The sequence below is a fragment of the Fundulus heteroclitus genome, unplaced genomic scaffold (genome assembly GCF_011125445.2).
Source record: "Fundulus heteroclitus isolate FHET01 unplaced genomic scaffold, MU-UCD_Fhet_4.1 scaffold_40, whole genome shotgun sequence".
Lineage (NCBI taxonomy): Eukaryota > Metazoa > Chordata > Actinopteri > Cyprinodontiformes > Fundulidae > Fundulus > Fundulus heteroclitus.
In genome coordinates this window covers 3,342,004-3,362,240 of record NW_023396813.1, presented here as the reverse complement: position 1 = coordinate 3,362,240, position 20,237 = coordinate 3,342,004, and the positions used below count along the sequence as shown (strand labels likewise).

The 20,237-nt window shown below is 43.8% G+C and overlaps 1 protein-coding gene across 2 annotated transcripts in view; it reads left to right on the top strand.

Annotated features, from left to right (window-relative positions):
- Nucleotides 1-9,105: 9,105 nt before the first annotated feature.
- The window catches only part of ppm1f (protein phosphatase, Mg2+/Mn2+ dependent, 1F), a 44,047-nt gene continuing 32,915 nt past the window's right edge, over nucleotides 9,106-20,237 (top strand). The window contains exon 1 of one of the 2 annotated variants that reach the window (XM_036131018.1): nucleotides 9,106-9,125. Coding sequence is in view for 1 of the 2 variants with exons in the window: in XM_036131015.1 (XP_035986908.1) it covers nucleotides 9,158-9,281 (124 nt within the window). In the remaining variant the exon portion in view is untranslated. The other variant, XM_036131015.1, reaches the window with a different exon arrangement.

Below are 20,237 nucleotides of genomic sequence, written 5' to 3'. Positions count from 1 at the left end.
ACATTTGCCCAACATTGGAAAAATAGAGACATGATAATATCGACTGGAAAACCAGTAACTCATGCAAATTTGTTAAAAGAACTCCTTCGAGCCGTACACACACAAATAAAACTGACCCTATTTCTAAAGGAAATGCTTTTGCAGACGAGACTGCCAAAACAGCTGCAATGACAGACACTTTCGTGTGCACACTTTCTATGGACCCTGAGCCTTTAACTCATGATGTTTTAAGGGAAATGCAAAACCAGGCCCCACAACAAGAAATAAATCTCTATAAATGGGCAGCAATTTTGAGCCATGGGAAGTCCCATGTCTCAACAGGAGGGATAGTGGGGTTAATAAACAAAGTATACACACCCTATGGGTTTAATTCTTATTCAAATAATTTTTGTAGATCATGTCTGATATGTGCAAAAAACAATGCTCAGGGGAACCTGAGACCAAAAAGAGGTCAGTTTCCAAAACCTGATTATCCGTTTCAACATCTACACATGGACTTAATTGAATTAAGTCCTAGTGAAGGGAATAAAAATTTTTTCTGGGAATAGTTGATTCATTTTCCAAATGGATAGAACTATTTCCCACAAAACATCCAGATGCGTTAACAGTGGCAACAGCTTTATGTAAAGACATTATCCCTCGCTATGGGATACCAGAAAAAAAATCTACAGTGATAATGGATCACATTTTGTGAACCAAATCATTGTTAAAATAGGCCAAGCCTTTCATATAGACTTAAAAAACCATTGTTCATATCATCCTCAGAGTGCGGGCTTAGTTGAGAGAACTAACGGAACAATAAAGAACAGACTAAGAAAGTGCATGGAAGAAACAGAAAGGCCGTGGACTCAGTGCCTAGACCTTGTTAAACTGCACATAAACATTACTAGCACAAATGGCCTGACACCCTATGAAATGGTGTTTGGTAAACCATATAGACTGCCCTATTTTGAGAACAAATGGGAAACTGACGATGAAAGCACTCTAGCAGACTATATGAGAAAAATGCTGGAAAAACAGAAACAAGTGACAGAACAAACTGACAGTGTTACAACTTCTGTGTCTCCACAAGAAAACCAGTTAGTTGAACCAGGGGACTGGGTTCTGATAAAAAGCATAAAGATGAAACATTGGCATGCACCTAAGTGGGAAGGACCTTTCCAGGTTTTGCTGACCACTGGAACTGCTGTAAAGATTGCAGAGCGGAGCACATGGATTCACTTAACACATTGCAAAAGAATCATTAAACATAACTTAAGTCACAATTTCCATTATTGCATTCAATTTGACTGTATTAGTCTGCCTCCTAGTGATTGCTTTGTGGTATCTGTTGTAGTATTGTAATTCTTCAACGACCCTCAGAGTAAGTCCGTTGTACAAAGGGGGTTGTATTTCTAGTATACAATCGTCTCAAATCGGTGAAGATTGTCCACACCTCTGCCGAGGGGTCTTTAGGAAGGATTTCAATCTGCAAACAGAATGCTAACTGAAAAAGGGAAAAGACTTGTGTGGTTGGGGATAGCCATCCTAACCGTGGCAGCAGTAGTTATATGGCTATGGGAAGCTCAAATTCCTCATGGAACTAAAAGAGCCAGAGAACCAAGAAGAGTGGGCCACTACAATCCTAAACCTTCCCAAATTATGAAACTATTACAAAATCCATGTAAAGAGTCGAAAGATGACAAAAGAACTGCAGAGCTATATTTTTGTTATCAGAATAATAAGATCCGGACTGTGATTAGTTTTAATAAAGACCAATTCAAGATAGGAGGTTACAAAGCTTCTGATTGGAAAGGTTACAAATGGTATTTAGATGGCACAGGAATGAAACAGACAGGGCACAATTGGGAAAATGTGTTTGAGACAACAGATCATACGTGGAGACAAAACACATATGGTACGAGTAACATTGCCAGACAGTGGAAAGGAAAGGTGAAACTAACTGATGCCAGTAATACTATTTTCCTGACAATAAATACCACCCATAAACCTTTTGGAAAACCAGCCAGTTTCAGAAAATTTAAAGATCCTCCCTGTCATGGTTTAGCCCTGTGTATTTGGCGCCCTCACCAGACAGATCCGTGCATTACCTTGTTTTTCTGCCCAAACCTGACAACAATAATGATGCCTGAAGTTACTTTAGGACAAAAAACTGTCTCTCCAATAACTCCACACATATATGTAGATCCTACTGCAGATGATTGGTTCAAAATTACCACAGGAATGTCCGGAAAAAGTAATAATTGGCTTTTAATGGTGGAACAAGCTGCTCATACTGTATCCACAGGTTGTTTAGTTTGTATGGGTCCCAGACCCTTGCTACAGGTTGTACCAGCAACAATGACTCCTGAATGTCTGACTGAAATAATGAATAACACAGTGCCTTCTGGAAACTGTACATTCTGGGACACTATTTACCCTCTAACTACTGAAGATAAAGGAAAACCGCTGTTTTCAAAACATGTGGCTCCAGGTAACTTCACATGTGTAAATAGAACTGGATCAGGCAAAAAATTAGGAAAGTTAAATGAGACCCAGTGTACAGAAATACTTTCAGTAAACATAACTTTCAAACCTGTAGCACGTAGTGACATCTGGTGGTGGTGTGGTGATAATAGATTGTTTGACAAACTCCCTTATAACACCATTGGCCTTTGTGCATCTGTGACATTGATTTTGCCAGTTTCTATAACTCCACTTACAGTACGGGAATTATTGACCGCGGTGAAAAGTGTTTTTCCACACACTTGGCAAAAAAGAAACAAGAGAGCAGTACAAGGTTGGAGTGAGGACGATCCAACTTATATTGATAGCATAGGAGTTCCCCGCGGAGTTCCAGATGAGTACAAAATCGTAAATCAGATTGCAGCAGGATTTGAATCTTTTATTTGTTGGTGGTGCACTATAAATAAAAACGTAGACAGAATCAACTACATCCATTATAACGTTCAGAGATTAGGTAATAAAACAGAACAAGTTTTTGCAGCCATCCATGAACAACTGTCAGCTACCTCTATAATGGCTTTCCAGAACAGAATTGCTGTTGATATGCTCCTAGCAGAAAAAGGAGGTGTCTGTGCCATCTTTGGAGAACAGTGTTGTACCTTTATTCCAAATAATACTGCGGCAGATGGCAGCTTGACAAAGGCCCTAGAAGGCCTCCGTTCCTTAAACAGCAAAATGAAAGACCATTCTGGAGTTGATACATCTATGTGGGATGGCTTTGGAGAAGTGTTTGGAAAATACAAACAGCTAGTGGTATCAATTTTAATGTCTATTGCTGTGTTTGCAGCTATTCTGACCTTATGTGGATGTTGTTGTATTCAGTGTATAAGAACATTGTGCACTAGAGTGATAACAACAGCCATACAGCCCGTAAAAGAGGAAATGTATGCGCTGCTTGCAACTAAAAAATCACCAGCTGATTCTGAAAATGAAGACGAAGAGACATCTCTTAATTTTCCAGACCTGTATCCTGATCCCGACGACTGTGACGACCTCTGGGTGTAACCTTTAAGTTGTGAATGAATTTATGGTTGAAAATCTGACAAGAAGAGACCAATAAAGGATGAAACATAGCTTAAAGTGAATAAACAGGAGGGTAATGTTGGATTTATTATAGTTATTCTACTTTTAATCTATATTCTAGTTATATTATGTTTCACTTATAACAACTAAATCACTATGCAATCTTATATTTTACTAATAACATTCTTGACCATTTACAATATTATATTATACTTATTACTGAAGTGTTATTTCTCCTTATATCAGAACACAAGCATGCGAGCAGTTGCAGGTTGCACCCAATTGTATCTTGCAGCTGCCTGTGGAAGATAAAGAAGTTACTCCCATAACAATGAATGCTGTTGTTGTGTATTGGTTCCCTGCCTAATAGATTTCAACTGGTTTGTTCCCCTTCCCTCAGCAGTTGAAATCCTGTGTAACTAGGGCGTTCCAATTTTCAATAAAAAGCCTGGCGAGCGGAGACTGCTTCAGAGTGGTTTGGAGGATTGTAAACTGAACGGTCTCCGAGCACTCTCCTTGCAAGATCAATTTAACTGATTCTCTGTGTCTTCTTTGTGCAGGTTGCTGAATAAGATGTTTGGTGTTTAAACCTAACATAAATGAAAACATTATTTGTTGCTGCATTAATGAAGTATAATCCAAATGGCTGGTACAGTCATTTCAACCAATTGTGAAAGTAAAAAACGTCTAAATCTTTAGTTAATATAAAATATGTTGGTATGAGTTAATGATCACATTACACTTTTTTATAGTGTAGTTAATTGGAATGACATCCCCCCCTTTGCGCGGTTTTACATAACACTTTTACCTGTTCCCAAACCATGGGCGGATTTAGGAAATTTGGGGCCCTAGGCAAAGAAAGGCATGGGGCCCTCTGAATTGTGAAGACAACACATAAAACAGACCCATTATACAGATACAGAAATTTTATTAAAATAGACATACATTATTTTTTCTACCTTTTGTACCTCCCTTTTCTTGTTGTTTTCCTCTATGTTTTCTTTTGTCCCTTTTTCTAGTAGACAAACCATGATCTGCTTATCTGTTCTCCATTTTTCATTTGAATGAAATGATAGCTGGAAGTAAATCTGCTCCCGTCTCCATTTCTTGGCAAGATGCTGTTCTTCACCTGGAGCGGTCCTCTCAGTACTATTGAACAGCGTGCATGATCAGACAGCTGATTGGCCAGAGCTGAGTCATCTTCAGGAAGTACACTGTGCTGACTGCTTACCAGCAGAGTGGATGATGCTGGACTCTCTCAGTCTTGTGGAACAACATCATTATCAAAGTCTGGCTGGATAAACCCCGATTATGAAATCATGAAATAAGCCTGCTGTCATGATTCAGCCTGTCTGCTGCACCATGCACAGACTCGGACACTTTGCACCTTACATTCAACTCCAGTCTCCGGTTCAGTAATCCTCCACACCTGTCAGCTACTAATTAGTCAGTATTCAGCACACCTGTCAGCCTCACTATTTAAGCTCACTGCATTCTGTCATTCCTCGTCGGTTCGTTCTGTTTGCCTGTTTACCTTTGTTTCTGCTGCTCATCTCATCCAGTCCGAGTTCCTCCATTCTCCGCCCGCCTGCTGTAGCCTGGTTCCAAGTCTCCATTCTGTCGTGCTATGAGTCCAACCTGGTTTCAAGTCTCCATTCTGCTGTGCTTCTGGTTCTGCTGCCTCCGTGCCCTGGCTCCGTCCCGCTTGCCAGTTCCTGCCTTCACCATCCTCCTGCTTCAGCTCTGCACAGACTCTTGGTTCCTTCCTACATTATCCACAAACTTCAATAAACTGTTAAATTATACTCTGCTGTGGTTGTGTTCGGGTTCAGTCTACAAAACGTGACAGAACGAACCGACCACATGAACCCGACACCCACACAGAGCCTCCATGCAGGAACTGGCGAGAAGGATGTTGCTCCGCTCTCAGGCAACAGCGCAGCGGAGCAACTCATAGCCCAGTCCCGGGCCGTTTTGAAGAACCTCGCCTCGCTCAGTCCACCTTGGAGGCGGGTAGGCACGGTCGCCCAGGTACGCAAGCTGTGGACAAGTCAAACTGAGCTCCTTCCTCTTTTTCAAGAGACAGGGCTGATGGTGGAGCTCGAGTGGAACAACGAGGCTGCTGTGGCTCAGCTATTCGGCCGAGCTCCTCCTCCCAGACCCTCGTTTTCCACCACTGCTGCCTCCTCCATTCCTGCCGCTTCCACCGTTGCTGCTGCCAATGCTGTTCCCACTTCCTCATAGTCAGCTGCAGCCACTCTCTCACCGCCCGGCTCCTCTTGACGCAGACGCCGGGCTCGTCGATGCCAGAACACGCCTACTGCTCAACCTGAGGCTAAGCTGGTTGGCACTGCTGCTATCCCTCCGCCTGGAGCTGACGTCAACTCCACGTCCCTGGTGAGTCGGTCCGACGGCGTTGCGGCTGCCCCAGCGAGCCAGAGCAGAAGCCGTCTCGTTCCCCGTCGTCTCTGTCACCACATCCACGACACTCAGCTGGCTCCTTGGGTGAAGCTTTTAGTGGCTGCTCCCAGTGCTGCTACCTCTGTCTCCTCCACGTCAGTTGTTTCTGCTGCGCCTGCTGATCCGACCGCTGCTGCTGCTAAGGCCGCCATAGTCTCTGACTCAGCTCCCATTGCCTCATCGTCGGCGGAAACCTCAACCTTGCCGCCCAGTTCCTCCCAGCGCAGACGGCGAGCTCGCCGGCATAGGATTTCCGTCACAGCACTCCCTGAGATCCTGCCTGAAGAAGCCACCGCAGTCACTTTGACTGGGACCGAAGCCACCTCAGTTCCCTTGGCGTTTCGAACGGGTGTGGTGGCTGTGATGGTCGATCAGGAGAGTCTGGCCGAAGCTCCTCGAGTCCACAAGTCTCAGGTGTGGGATTTTTTCTATGGGGACAGGGATGACTTGTTCCTCGGTCGACCTACCGCAGCCAAAGACCCAGATCCTGCTCAGCTCGCAGCCAAAGACCCAGATCCTGCTCAGCCGGCAGCCAAAGACCCAGATCCTGCTCAGCCGGCAGCCAAAGACCCAGATCCTGCTCAGCCGGCAGCCAAAGACCCAGATCCTGCTCAGCTCGCAGCCAAAGACCCAGATCCTGCTCAGCTCGCAGCCAAAGACGCAGATCCTGCTCAGCTCGCAGCCAAAGACCCAGATCCTGCTCAGCCGGCAGCCAAAGACCCAGATCCTGCTCAGCCGGCAGCCAAAGACCCAGATCCTGCTCAGCCGGCAGCCAAAGACCCAGATCCTGCTCAGCCGGCAGCCAAAGACCCAGATCCTGCTCAGCCGGCAGCCAAAGACCCAGATCCTGCTCAGCCGGCAGCCAAAGACCCAGATCCTGCTCAGCCGGCAGCCAAAGACCCAGATCCTGCTCAGCCGGCAGCCAAAGACCCAGATCCTGCTCAGCCGGCAGCCAAAGACCCAGATCCTGCTCAGCCGGCAGCCAAAGACCCAGATCCTGCTCAGCCGGCAGCCAAAGACCCAGATCCTGCTCAGCCGGCAGCCAAAGACCCAGATCCTGCTCAGCCGGCAGCCAAAGACCCAGATCCTGCTCAGGGTCTTGTGACCTCTGTAGCCTCTAGTCCTGCGACCTCTGTAGCCTCAAGTCCTGCGACCTCTGTAGCCTCTAGTCCTGCGACCTCTGTAGCCTCTAGTCCTGCGACCTCCGTAGCCTCTAGTACTGCGACCTCCGTAGCCTCTAGTCCTGTGACACCTGTGTACTGTGGTCCTGCTTCGCCCTTAGATGATAGCCGCTTGTCTTCCAGGGAACTTTTCCACCGCTGGCCACATCAGACTCTGCTACTTCGCCGCCGGGGTCGCCCACCGCGACGCCCGCATCTAGCTCTGCCTCGTCTGGGTCGCCCACCGTGACGCCCATGTCTGACTTTGCCTCGTCGGGGTCGACAATCAAATCCAGCTAACAGAGTTACCAAGTACGAAGAACGGGCCCCTGGACTAAGACAGAACACAAATAATAACAGAAAACATACAAGAAGGTACCCAAAACAGAGCCTAAACTACGACTATGACATAAGCAAAATTAAGATTAAAGAAACTAAACAACTATGTACACACAAAAAAATAAAGATAGTTGTAAACCATCACCATAAGAATGTTTCAGTGAATGGTGGGTTCACTGCTGATCTAAGTTATAGAACAAGAGTTCATCTTAAGGAATATGGAATGAGGTCAAATTAGCTTAAGTAATTTAGGTAAACCTTTGATATGTGATCAACCCATTCACAATGCAATTCCAAGTTAGATAAAACATTATTTGAGGAAATACCATTTTAAAGAATGATTTGCTAAATAAAAACAATGACCTTTAGGACACTTGATTTTTACTAATGTATGTATTTCTCCTGAAAATAATTCAAAATATGTAACCGTAACCTCACAGTCCTTATTTCCTCATCCACCTGTAAAGCCATGCAGACAACTGTCCACCTTGGCTCTATACTCTTTCATGACGAGTGTATGCAGCTTTTCAAGACTCGGTGCAATCTGCTGGGTTCAAATTGGTAAATAAGGAAGATAGAGGGTGCTGTAGCACACATTCGGCTGGAAAGTACATGCATAACAACCCATGAAAAGCCTGGGGGGGGGGGGGGTATACTGCCAAGCTGTCAGATGGGGAATATAGTCATGAGAAAGCTAACAGAAGGCGTGGCAAGAATCAATCAGAGCCAACTCCCTGGGCCTTACAAGGTCTGGTGCTACCAGTTAATGCTCTACAGGAGGGTGATGTGGCCAAGGAAAATCAGTGAGATTTCCCCATCCACAGTAAGTCAGATGGATGGCACAGAGGTTTGAGAACCAAGGGCTGATCCCAAATTTGTGCTTGTGGAACCAGTAGTGAATGCAACCTAGGAGCACAGCGTGATAATATATAATTGGTGCAACATATACCTTAAGTGTCAAAAGACAGTAGCTCTTATCAAGAAGGGATTGGAGAAACTCAAGAATAGTAGGCCCCCTGCAGAAAATTGGATTATTATTGGGGGCAGAACACCACTGACCAAAAGACATCATCTGTTTGCATATTGCAGGCTAGTAGAGAATGCCCTGACACTCAAAATGGTGTGACTGATGTGATCCGAACACCCAGTAAGCTGTAGACTGAGCCTTCCAGCGGTCACACCCACAGCTGGAGACATTGAGGATTGGATACCTTAAATGTCCCCCCAACTGAGACAGTAAATCCATCCTGGGACCTAGACACTGGAAATATAGAGCATGAAAACACCAGAACAAGTACAACAATAATAAAACTAAATTAAAATGAACATCTCAACAGGATTAATTTGCTTTGTTATTATGATTTGCCTATGGCCTCCAGCAAATAAAGGTAAAAAAACGCCTGGAGTTAATGGCAAATACATGTGTAGTTGATGGCACAAATAAACTATGAAGAGCAATCAAACTTTTCTGGGGTGGGGAGTAAAAAAGTAACCTGTTGCCCAAACACAATGATACAAGTAAGGAAGTGATTTGGACATTTACTTTGTTCTTTATTTAGTTTCAATTAGTGTTGTACTTCTTTAAATGTAAACCGGAAGTAACAAAGGGCTACAGCGAAGCCGACCCTTTCCAGATTTGTAAGTATTATAGATGTACCCTTGCCGACCAGATGCAGTGGCCATTGTCCCAGCGCTGCTGTGTGAGTCAGCGGCGTTGTCTCCTCCGGTCTTTGTCTGGCCCAAAGGGCGTGTTTCTGTACTACTGTACCTCAGAGGAACTGTTCATAGCTCCGGGTAAGGCGAAAACCTAACTTTTTGCTTGGGTTAAAATGAGCTGACCTGCACCCTTATAACCAGTAGCGTTTTAACTGCTGAAGACACCAAACTTCCGGGTGTTTTGAAATGCATTCTGAACTTTCAGTGTTCTGCGACCGAGTTTCTCCAGCTTTGACGCCCATGTCTTTCTTCACGCTTACTATCCATCTTTAGTTGTTCACTTTTCCAGCCAAGCACATTTCATTAACTACAGGCTGCGGTTTGCTTTAGAAAGTATTGGCTCGTTGTTTTCTGTGTTAAAGTTTCTCAAACCGACTTCCTGTGAGTGAACCAAGTGGCGGAGAGCTACATGCCCGCTTCGAAACGTACTGGCTGGGTGTCTGCTGGCTTATTTAAGCATGAGTCTAAAAGGGGGGAAATAGCAACACCAATCGATTCTCTGTGTGTAGATACAGACCAGGGGCCCGTTCTTCGTACGTCGCTAACTCAACTGGATTTGATTGTTGACGATTTGGCATGATCTTGGATCGTTTGGTTCTTCGAAACTCATCTTTGACTTGCTGTCATAGCAACATGTGCGCCATCTTAAACCTGCTCGAGAGCAGGTTTATTTCATGTAAACAGGATTAGATCGCAGCTGTATAAGTGGAGGAGATAGGGAAGTCTGTCGTAGCCATGTCCATTTTTACGACAGATACCTGTAGCGGAAGGTGCAAGAATAATTTGCAGAGTTTTTCGAATTATAATCGCGTACAGGATCCTTTAGCGCAGCGCGACAGTGTAATTGTAGAGAAATTTTTTTCGTGGCTGTTATTTGTATGATGGTTTGCTTTTTATTTTTGTCGTATTCAGTAAGAAGATTTGTTCAGGCCATTTTATTGTGAAGTTTAGTTTTACTTTGAAAGGCTTGCTTCCTGTCGAGCTGTATATTGTATTAGAAAAAACTATGGATGGATTATCTAGACACGGAGCAATACAGTTTTACCGTGTAAACTGTGTATGACTTGGAAAAGGAAGAACTTAATTTTTTATAGATAAAGAATTTTGTTTTTGCTAAAATTCCCAGTTTGCGCGCGTCCTTTACTTCCAGTGTCTAAGGAATGACACCGAAATTTGGATCTCTTGACATAACAAGTGGCTTTTTACAATAAAGTATAATAATTAGGCTATCATTTTGTAGAATATTCTTTTACTTGTCCCCATGTTCTAGTGGGTCCCGTGGAGGCTCTGACATAAAAGAACAAAGTAAATATGAAATTATTAAAAAGCAAAAATTCATACTGTATGGTAGATGATAGAAACATCTACCATGGACAGTATTTACGCATTAATTTGTCTGCTACTTTTTGCCAGCCCTCTCTCCTGGCTTTAGCAGACTTTGAGGTGTTACCTGTCGTTTTAATTAATGACTCAAATTCGGCATAACCTTCCATTAAAAGATGGTGTTCTGCTTCGGAGAAAAACTGTGGGCGTTCTTTGGCCACGCTGAACAGCCAATAGCAGCGTTGCTGATCATTGTTTCTACTATCGATACATTTCCCCTTTTAAACAGATGCATGAACGCGCAGTTATCTCAGATAACTCAATCCAGCCATGCTAATCATAAACAGGTGTGTTCGAAGACCCCAATTAGCCGGATCATTATTAGCCGGATGAAATCATCTTGGATGTGTCACTTGATCTCGGATGTTTTAAGCAACATACAAAGAACGGGGCCCCTGGTTCCAGAATGTTTCGTTTTCGTTGATTGATATGAAATACCCAGGCTGATCTGGACAGCAAAATACGTAACAGTTAAGTGTAATAAATGAGTTCTGCATGTTGCCATGTCAAAGAATCAATCCAGTAAGCAGGGGCGTTTCTCAACATGTGCTACACGCTGCAGAGCATGGCCGCGGGAAGTGGGGGTGCTGCAGCACCCCCTGGTGGCGAGAGGGAGATTTTTATAAAATGTATTAAAAATACTTTGCACAATTTATAAATTTCTTATGAATATTTTGGGAAATGATTTTGACTTTTTTTAAACTTTACTATTACGTGTATTTGGATTTTAATTTAATTATTTTGAGGTCTAATCTAGGGCTGGACGATAATTCAATAACAATATATATCGATTGATAGACGTGTGGCCAGGGTCCGAAATTAACACTCGCCAGTCGCCAAATGCGAGTAAATTTCCCGTTTGGCGAGTGAATTTCAGAGGGCTAGCTGCCACATGGCGAGTAAATGTTTGTACCAAATAAAATAAAAGTAACATAAAAATAACAAAACCCATACGATCCGTTCACAGCTCTGTCCATCCAGAGCTCAGTCTAGACCCGCCTTCTGCGGTGCTGGTTCAGCTTCTTTCACATTCAGAACCAGTCATGGCTGCACGCTGGATCAGAAAACAGATCTGCTAACCAGATTCAGTCTAAAACGCCAATTAGTCTGTTTATAAGTTTCGTTCTTATTTATTCTGATTTTTTTTAACTACCTGCGCTGCGGCTCTGTGCTTCACCGCTCTTACTGCGCCTCCCCCGCCCCCTCTCGGAGCAAGGTGCTTTTATCAGCGGCCAGCCTTCAAAACGTGAATCGCTACGTTTAATGTCCTTCAACTCGTACCAAAATGTCCCAATTAAAGTCAGTAGGAGAGTCGGTAACTGTTTTTCATGGTCTTTTGTTTTTAACGACACAGAACCAGCGGTGCTTCGGTGGGCGTGGTGCGTTGCGCTTGAATTCAGGTGCGCAAAATCACGTTACATGTAACCTGTAACATCGGGGGCGCAGCGCACGAGGGTAAAATCCAGCAGCGGGATCAGCGTAAAGACGCAGCGTGAACCCTGAGTGCTTTAAGTGTTGCAGCTGAGGGGAAAATTTTGAACCATACACAGGGGCGGATCTGGACAGGGGCCAACAGGGGCCTATGCCCATGTAGAACTGTTCCTGGCCCCTGTTATGGCCCCTGTACTAAAAACATGATGTTAAATTTCTTAGGATGATAAATGCTGACAAAGATAACGTGACTGACTGGTCATTTGGATCAGTTGCATTTTTTTCGTTTATGGTTTTACCCAATAATAAAATAACAAAATAATTAAAAAAATATATCAAAAAAATAACAATAATTAAAATCAAGCTGTTTCACGTTAAGCTCCCGCTGTATTGAGAAAAGATCAGGGGTCTGCAACCTGCAGTTCCAGAGCCACAATTGGCTCTTTGGCTTACTTAATATTTTAAACGATGAAATGTTGACCTGTTAAGTCCCCCCCCCCCCCCCCCCCCCAAAAAAAAAGCTTTTGTTCTGTGCCCCTGTGAAAAAACACTGGCCCCACCCTGACCCCCCCTGCTACATTTGGTCTAGAACCCCCACTGACCGTACAGGCTTGATGAAACTCTGCCTCATTCACAAATAAGGCCAACATGGATAGAATAATGATAATCTGTAGTGTTTTTTATCGCCTGGATGTGAATCTGATAATTCATATTGTGTCTTTTATAATCAACTACAATATATATTTTTTTTTAATTCAGGAAACAAAGATTTCTCTTCCAGGTTCCAGTCAGCCACGCCCCCAACCACGCCCCCCATAATTAACATAATTTCACTCTTAATTTTTATAAAAGTTGAGGTCTGGTCAAAATTAATATTTTGGCCGGTAAAAAATATGCCTGGCCGGTTGATTTTTACATCTACCGGCCAACTTGGCCGGTGAATAACAAAGTTAATTTCGGACACTGCGTGTGGCGCGATAGGAAAAAACAGGGTTGATAAAACTTCGATAGACAGTTTTCCTTCCTTCCTTTCAGCCTATCATATTAGTTGATGCTACAGTCACTACTTCCTCTCGACCAATCGTACTCGCGGACCCAGGCACGCCGTCACAAAGCGCCGCCCTCTCAAACCACAGCACAGAGCATATGAATATGTCGCAGCAAGTAGCGGCGGAGGAAACGGTCCCAAAACGGGGTTTTACTAGTTCGTCAGTCTGACAGAAATAAACCACAGTGATTTGTAAAACTTGCAAGGAACCGGTAAAAACAAAGTCTGGTAACGTAACCAACTTGTTTCATCACGTAAGCCGCTCACACCCGCAGCAGCGCCAGCCGTTTTAGCCCCGCGCAGCTCCGTGTCATCTTCGGAGAAATCTTACGGAGCTTCTTCCAAAACAAAGCAGGTATAGCAGTTAAACTGGGCTCCCTTCTTTGTGATAAAATGGTATTGGTATATTTATTTTGGTCATTTTACTGGTCACTTTAGTTTATTCTTTGTCAGTATTTAATAACATAACTCAGGTCTCTTAAGTTATTTTTCTTTAAAAAAAATTCTGTTATGGTTAAAAAAGTTGGTTAAATAAAGATTTAATTGGAATTCTGTGTTTGTGTTCTTTATTAAAATTAAATCATTTAGCAATAAAATGTCCTGGCAGAGCTGCACATAAAATATGGTTTTAAATATTTTCAATTATCGATATCGATCAATATCATTTTTTTATCGCTAAACTTTTTTTCTATATCGTCCAGCCCTAGTCTAATCAACACAACTTCATGGAAGTTACAGCTGCCATCTTGAGGCGTTCAACCTGCTACCTCAACCTGCTGGTTTAAGATGATTTTTGTTTTTTATTTGGTTGTTTAGAAAACAATTGTTTGTTAGTAATTTGGTTAATTAGATAATTGATTTGTTTGGGTCACTTTTAGTTTTGTTCACCTTTAAGCCTTGAGTTTTTTGGCTTTCATGGACAAGTAGTCACTACACTTGTTAATGTTTGAAGCTAGTGTTGTGCTAAAAGAGTTATTCTCAACAAGATAGGCAAATGTAAATAATAATAGTTATATAATAAAAATAATAATAATAATGGTATATGTGTGTGTGTGTGTGTGTGTGTGTGTGTGTGTGTATGTTTGTATATGTATATATTTGTGTATAAAAAATTTATCAGTAGCTGTGCTTTGCAGCATACATTTATCAGAATAGTCTTTTACCTTTAACCCCACTAAGACTATTTAAATGCGCTGAACCCTTTGTTTTTATAGCTATAGTTTTAAAGTTCCCAGCAAAAAAAAAAAAAACATGAAAATTTGTTTAATATTCAGCAAGTTGTAGTTGATTCAAATTGATTCTGTGCCTCCTCAACACATTACACTGAGCAGAGCTGTTGACCTCACGAAGATGGCGCCCCCAAATCTCATCACGCCCATAGGCGAAAGCGGTCGATGCGGGGTCTACTCTTATATTATTGGCTGGAGCCAAGCTCTCCAGTGCCTTCACATAAACTTTCTCGAACTCTCGGCTGTGTCTCTTTCCCTGAGACACTTCCTCCCATTCCTCTCGGGTCACCATGTCCTGGTGAGGACAGACAACACAACAACAGTGGCGTATATCAACCGCCAAAGGGGCTTACGCTCTCGTATGTTGCACGATATGGCGTGCGATCTGATCCTCTGGAGCAGTGGCCACTTTCTCTCCCTGAGGGCGACGCACGTACCGGGAGACTTGAATACAGGTGCAGACCTGCTGTCCAAGGGTGCGCCAATGTATGGGGAATGGACACTGCATCCGCAGTTCATGGAGCAGATATGGGCGTGCTATGGCCGCTCCAAGATAGATCTTTTTGCGTCCAGTGTAAACGCTCAATGCGAGCTGTTCTTCTCTCTGAACACTCTGAATGCCCCCCTGGGCGTAGACGCACTAGCGCAGGCTTGGCCGCACGTGCTGCTCTATGCGTTCCCCCCACTGGCCCTGATACCCCCTACTCTTGCCAGAGTGAGGGCATCCAAACACAAGCTGATCCTGGTAGCTCCACACTGGCCAGCACTACACTGGCTGGCGGAGATATTTCAGATGCTGTGCGCCCAGCCTTGGCAGCTGCCACTGCACAGGGACTTGCTCTCGCGGGGGGGGGGGCAGTGTTCCACCCGCACCCGGAGCGACTGCAGCTGTGGGCCTGGCCCGTGAGTGGCTCAATTTGACCACTGCTGGGCTTCCGCAGAGTGTAGTTGATACCATCCAAAACGCCAGGGCTCCCTCCACTAGGTCTCTATATAGCTCCAAGTGGGGACTGTTTGAGCGGTGGTGTCTTGAACGGGACTACATTCCCTTTCAGTGGTCTGTACCAGCGATTCTGACGTTTTTTCAGGACCTGATTGATAAAGGAAAAGCCTTTTCCATGGTTAAGGTCTATCTGGCAGCTATGCCGGCATGCCGTATAGGATTTGTGGACAAAACGGCGAGCCAACACCCTTTGGTGTTTGGTTTATGAGGGGCGTGCGCAGGCTTCTTCCTGTCTCCAAACCTTTGCTGCCCCCGTGGGATTTGATGGTGGTTCTGGAGGGGCTCAAAGGGCCCCCATTTGAGCCATTGTTGGGGACCAGTCTCAAACATCTGTCTCTTAAGACAGTGCTGTTACTCGCTCTTGCCTGTGCTAAACGAGTCAGCGACATTCATGCGCTTTCTGTGAACCCCGCATGTACCCGGTTGCCCCGGGGTACACGCGTATGGTTTTGAAGCCCAACCCAGCTTTTGTTCCTAAAGTGGTTGGTTCTTGTTCACCGATCGAGCTGGCGGCATTCTCCACTTCCCCCGGTGAGCAACGAGCGCACGTGCTGTGCCCTGTTCAAACTGTACGCTCTTATATTGACAGGACACAGAATGTCAGGAGGAGTGATCAGCTCTTTGTCTCCTGGGTGGAACCTCGTAAGGGACAGCCGATCACAAAGCAGCGCCTCGCCCACTGGGTGGTAGAGGCTATAGCTTTGGCGTATGGAAGCAGGGGTCTGCAGCCCTCGGCGGGTTTACGTGCACACTCTACCCGCGGGATGGCCGCGTCCTGGGCTTTATTTAGGGGAGTGTCCGTTCAGGACATTTGTTCAGCAGCGAGTTGGTCCTCGCCTCTGACTTTTGTGCGGATCTACATGCTTGACGTGTCTGGACTGTGCATGGCCAATGCGGCCCTAGAGTCATAACTGAACCTGTGGACCCTCCCCACCGGCCGGTACTTGTTCGATAAGCTGTCTGGTAATACGGGAGCTACCATATCCCATAGCGAGACACTGAGTGAATATTATGAAAAAGAATGTTTGGTTATCTAACATAACCCCAGACAACCCTTCTTGCTGGGCTGTGAGAAGAGGTTTGCTTGTTGAATTGAGGTGACGTGATCTGCGCACGCTTTAGTAGACAGGACTACTGGGCGTGGCGTAAGACGAGCACTTTCACCGGCCAATCAGGATTGGCGGATTGAGATAAATGCTTCTACCAGGGCTGCAGGAGGCTGCATCCCATAGCGAGACACCTCCCTCATATTATTCTAAGAACTGGGGTTATGTTAGATAACCAAACATTTTCACTACATATAATTCATCATGTCACACCGCCACGGTAAAATGAAAGCCACCACACCTTCAGAATAATTTTTTTAAAATGGATGTTAAAAAATATAAAGCATATGAGATTAAGGATGCACGGATCCTCATTTTTTCACTTCCGATCCTATTCCGATACCAGAATTTTGGTATCTGCCAGTACCAATACACTTCCGATATCAGAGCTGTTTTTGCTTCAAAATTATATAGCCACGTAATATGCTTATTAAAAATGACCAAAAACTGCTTGATCATGATCAGATAAGGTTATATACACAAAGCCTCCATCTTGATAGACAAATATAAACTGATGTGGCGACATCTGTTGGCAATATCGCAGAACTATCATAATGCAGGTTTGCTTAATTTATAAATCAATTGTAAGAAATGCCAGACTGAGCATGACCCTGTGCAATAAAGCGGCAGCTTGGCGTAATCGAACACCAACCTTTGTTAATTAAATACGCCGATCTACAGCAACTTCAGAACCTCATATCAGAATATTTACTCATGTCAATCAACTCTGCGGTCACATCTGAGCCTCAGCAGGTTTCACTTACACTTCAGTGAACACCAGCGTTCATACTGTACTCCCAATGACATTCCCAACTTTGAATCTTTGTTTTGTTTTGTTTTTTTGCGCTTTTCTTCACTGGCTCTTGGACCAACCTTTATTGTTTCGCCTGGAGATGCTAATAGCTGTTAGCCGCTTCCTTGTTTTAACCCCTGCTGCGTATGCGCAGAATGCACTTATGTTAATATTGTAAATAAACATGTTTTTATTTACTAACATATATTGAGCAAAAACAAAGCATAAAACACCAAAATAATAACTAATACACCAGCAGGACGTGAGAATCTTTCATAAAAACCTTGTATGCACCCAGAGTGAGCTACTGACATAAATAAATGTCAAATAATGGGGCTATGCACCTTTAATGTTATTAGACTTAGACAACTTTATTTGTCATTTTGTATGCACAGAGTGCGTACAGATCGTAATTTCGTTACATACAGCTTGTAAATTACAGTAAATTAAATTACAGTATAAGGTGCAGCAGTGATTTAAAAGTAAACACTTGAAATGTAAACAATGCAGGAGGAAGTCAGAGTGTACAGGTGAGTATTTTTAAAACCATTTATATGTGCAGAATTGATTGTGCAAAGGGCATTTGTGCAAGAACGCATTTAGAAACTAATAGTTCGGCAGCATTTGTAATGCTAGATAGAGATGCAGTGATGCAAAATGTGCAAATATGCTAATGTGCAGAGTTTATAGTTTATAGTTCAGCAGTTCAACAGTCTGATGGCAACAGGGAAAAAGCTTTTGCAGAACCTGGTGGACCTGCAGCGGATGCTGTGGAACCTCTTCCGAGAGGGCAGCAGGGAGAACAGTCCATGGTGGGGGTGTGAGGGGTCCCTGATGATGTTACGGGCTTGGGACACTCAGCGCTGAGATGAAATGTCTTTTCATCTGCAAATGGCCACATACATGTATACGTAGACGCCGCATCGTTGGATGAGAGGCATGCCCACATAGTGGCCATCTTAGGTCAGACCAAGCTATGGTCAGACAGAATACACGTCAATTCAGGAAGGTGGTACTTTGTTTTCAGACACTTTGAATCCGGTGAATTCTCACCCGATTTCCAGATAAATCATCTGACTGAAAACGTCACCCCTTTAGGGGCTACATGGGACCAATTGATTGAATTAAATGATTTTCTAACTTAATAAATAAGTTAAATTTTGTAATGAAAGTTAGCAAACTTCCAGAGCTACGTCCCAGGAAGCCTGACTTTTACTCAGCTTATGGGTGCGCAAATAAAAGGACACTACGAACCAGATCCTGGGGAATTACCTTCCATAAGTAAGATTTTATGATAGATAATCCTCATACTTTACAGTTACAGTTTTTCCAGCATCAACACAATATGTGCTAATGGGTAGCAGGGATGGAAGCAGATAAAAATACATTAAACACCCTGAATTCTATCAGTCAATCAATCAATCAAATTTTATTGTCAATTACAATTTGCATTGCAATCGAAAAATCAGTTCCAGTACAACCGTCCATCACATAAACAAACAAACATTTTGGGGGTAACGGTTGACTGAGGCCTTGCGTTGCCAAGGAACGCAGCCAGTCAGCCGCTGCTAAATAGCGCAGCCGTCAAGGCCACATTCATCCAAACAGCCCCGAACCCCGCCTACATGGAGTTCACGAGGCGCTGCCCTTGAACTCTCGAAGGAAGAGCTCAACATGGGGGAAGGAGGGGGGGGGGGGGGGGAGAGACAGATGTTTGCCTATTTATGCTCTCACAAATAAAGACAAACAATCGACACAAAAAAAAACTCATAGCACAAAAAGCACAATTAACACAAGACAACATGTATGCAGACGGTAAACATTTGAGACCTGTCGCGTGTGCGTAATTAATCAGTTTTATGAGTATCAGTTATGCGTGTGTGTATGGGCGAAAGTGTTTTATCTCCGTGAACACTCTCCAGAGGCCATTTGTCCTTGATGTTATCAGCCGGCCCACAGTTCAGAGAAGCGTCCACATGTGTCAGCGGGGGAGAGGGGTAGCCGGGGGCTTTTCTGAGCACTCTCCGCCAAAACAATCCAGGAGTAGAGATAGGGAGGGAATCCAAGATATATGTAACGCCAGTTCAGGATGTGACAGACAGACTGCTGAATATTTATGATGTATGTGCATGCATTTTAAGTGATTTTGGCTGTGTTGATTTGTGGTTCATAAGTGACTCCACCGCGGGTCATTTTTCCATCTTATTCCCCGTTTCCTCTCTTTTTCTGTCCTCTTAGTGAGTTAAATCTCTTTGTTGGAATTTTCAGTCTGCGCACTTCCGTTGAATTTCTCATTCAGACCGCCTCCCTAATCAAGGCACCACCCCACATTAGCGCAAGCGCTGATTACATCATTAAGACCTCCCCCTTACGCATCACGCAAGGTTGTAGGTCACGTGTCGTCATAGTCGCCATCTTGGGAAGGTTCAGCGAAGTTAAGCTGTAGCTAGGTTGATGAAAAACGTCTGAAGCGTCCATCCCCGTTCTCAGAGCTACTTCTGCCTTTCAATGCTGCTACGTCAAATGCCGACGTCTTGAATGTGATATTTAACAACTGTGAGTTGAACTAAGATTTGCTACCTCTCATTTTAATCCATTTTTGACTTGTTTATTTTCATATATTTTCGCATGTTCATTTTAGTAGTGAGTAGAGCTTCCAAGGTTGTTGAATTAGAGAATTACTGTAACAGGGAATTGCTTTTGGTTCAATCAAAGACAACCTGTGGAATAGTAATTGTTTGTGTTCATTTCAATTCAGAGTTGCATGGTTTTTCAGAATACAGAGTTGCCTCTTTTTGAGTTAACATCCGACAATACAGAGACATTAACATTAGATTGGTGATAAAGAGTAAGGGTTTAAACTCTAATTGCTGTTATAATTTGAGTTATCAATGCTGCTGGATAAATCTCATCGACCAGAAACCGATCAGACCTCCTGTTCCAGCATAAATGAGTCCATAACAGCTAATTAATAAATGCATTACTGTTATAAATCATTGCAAGCTTATAGCCCTGGTATCACCACCATTTGAGCCATATTT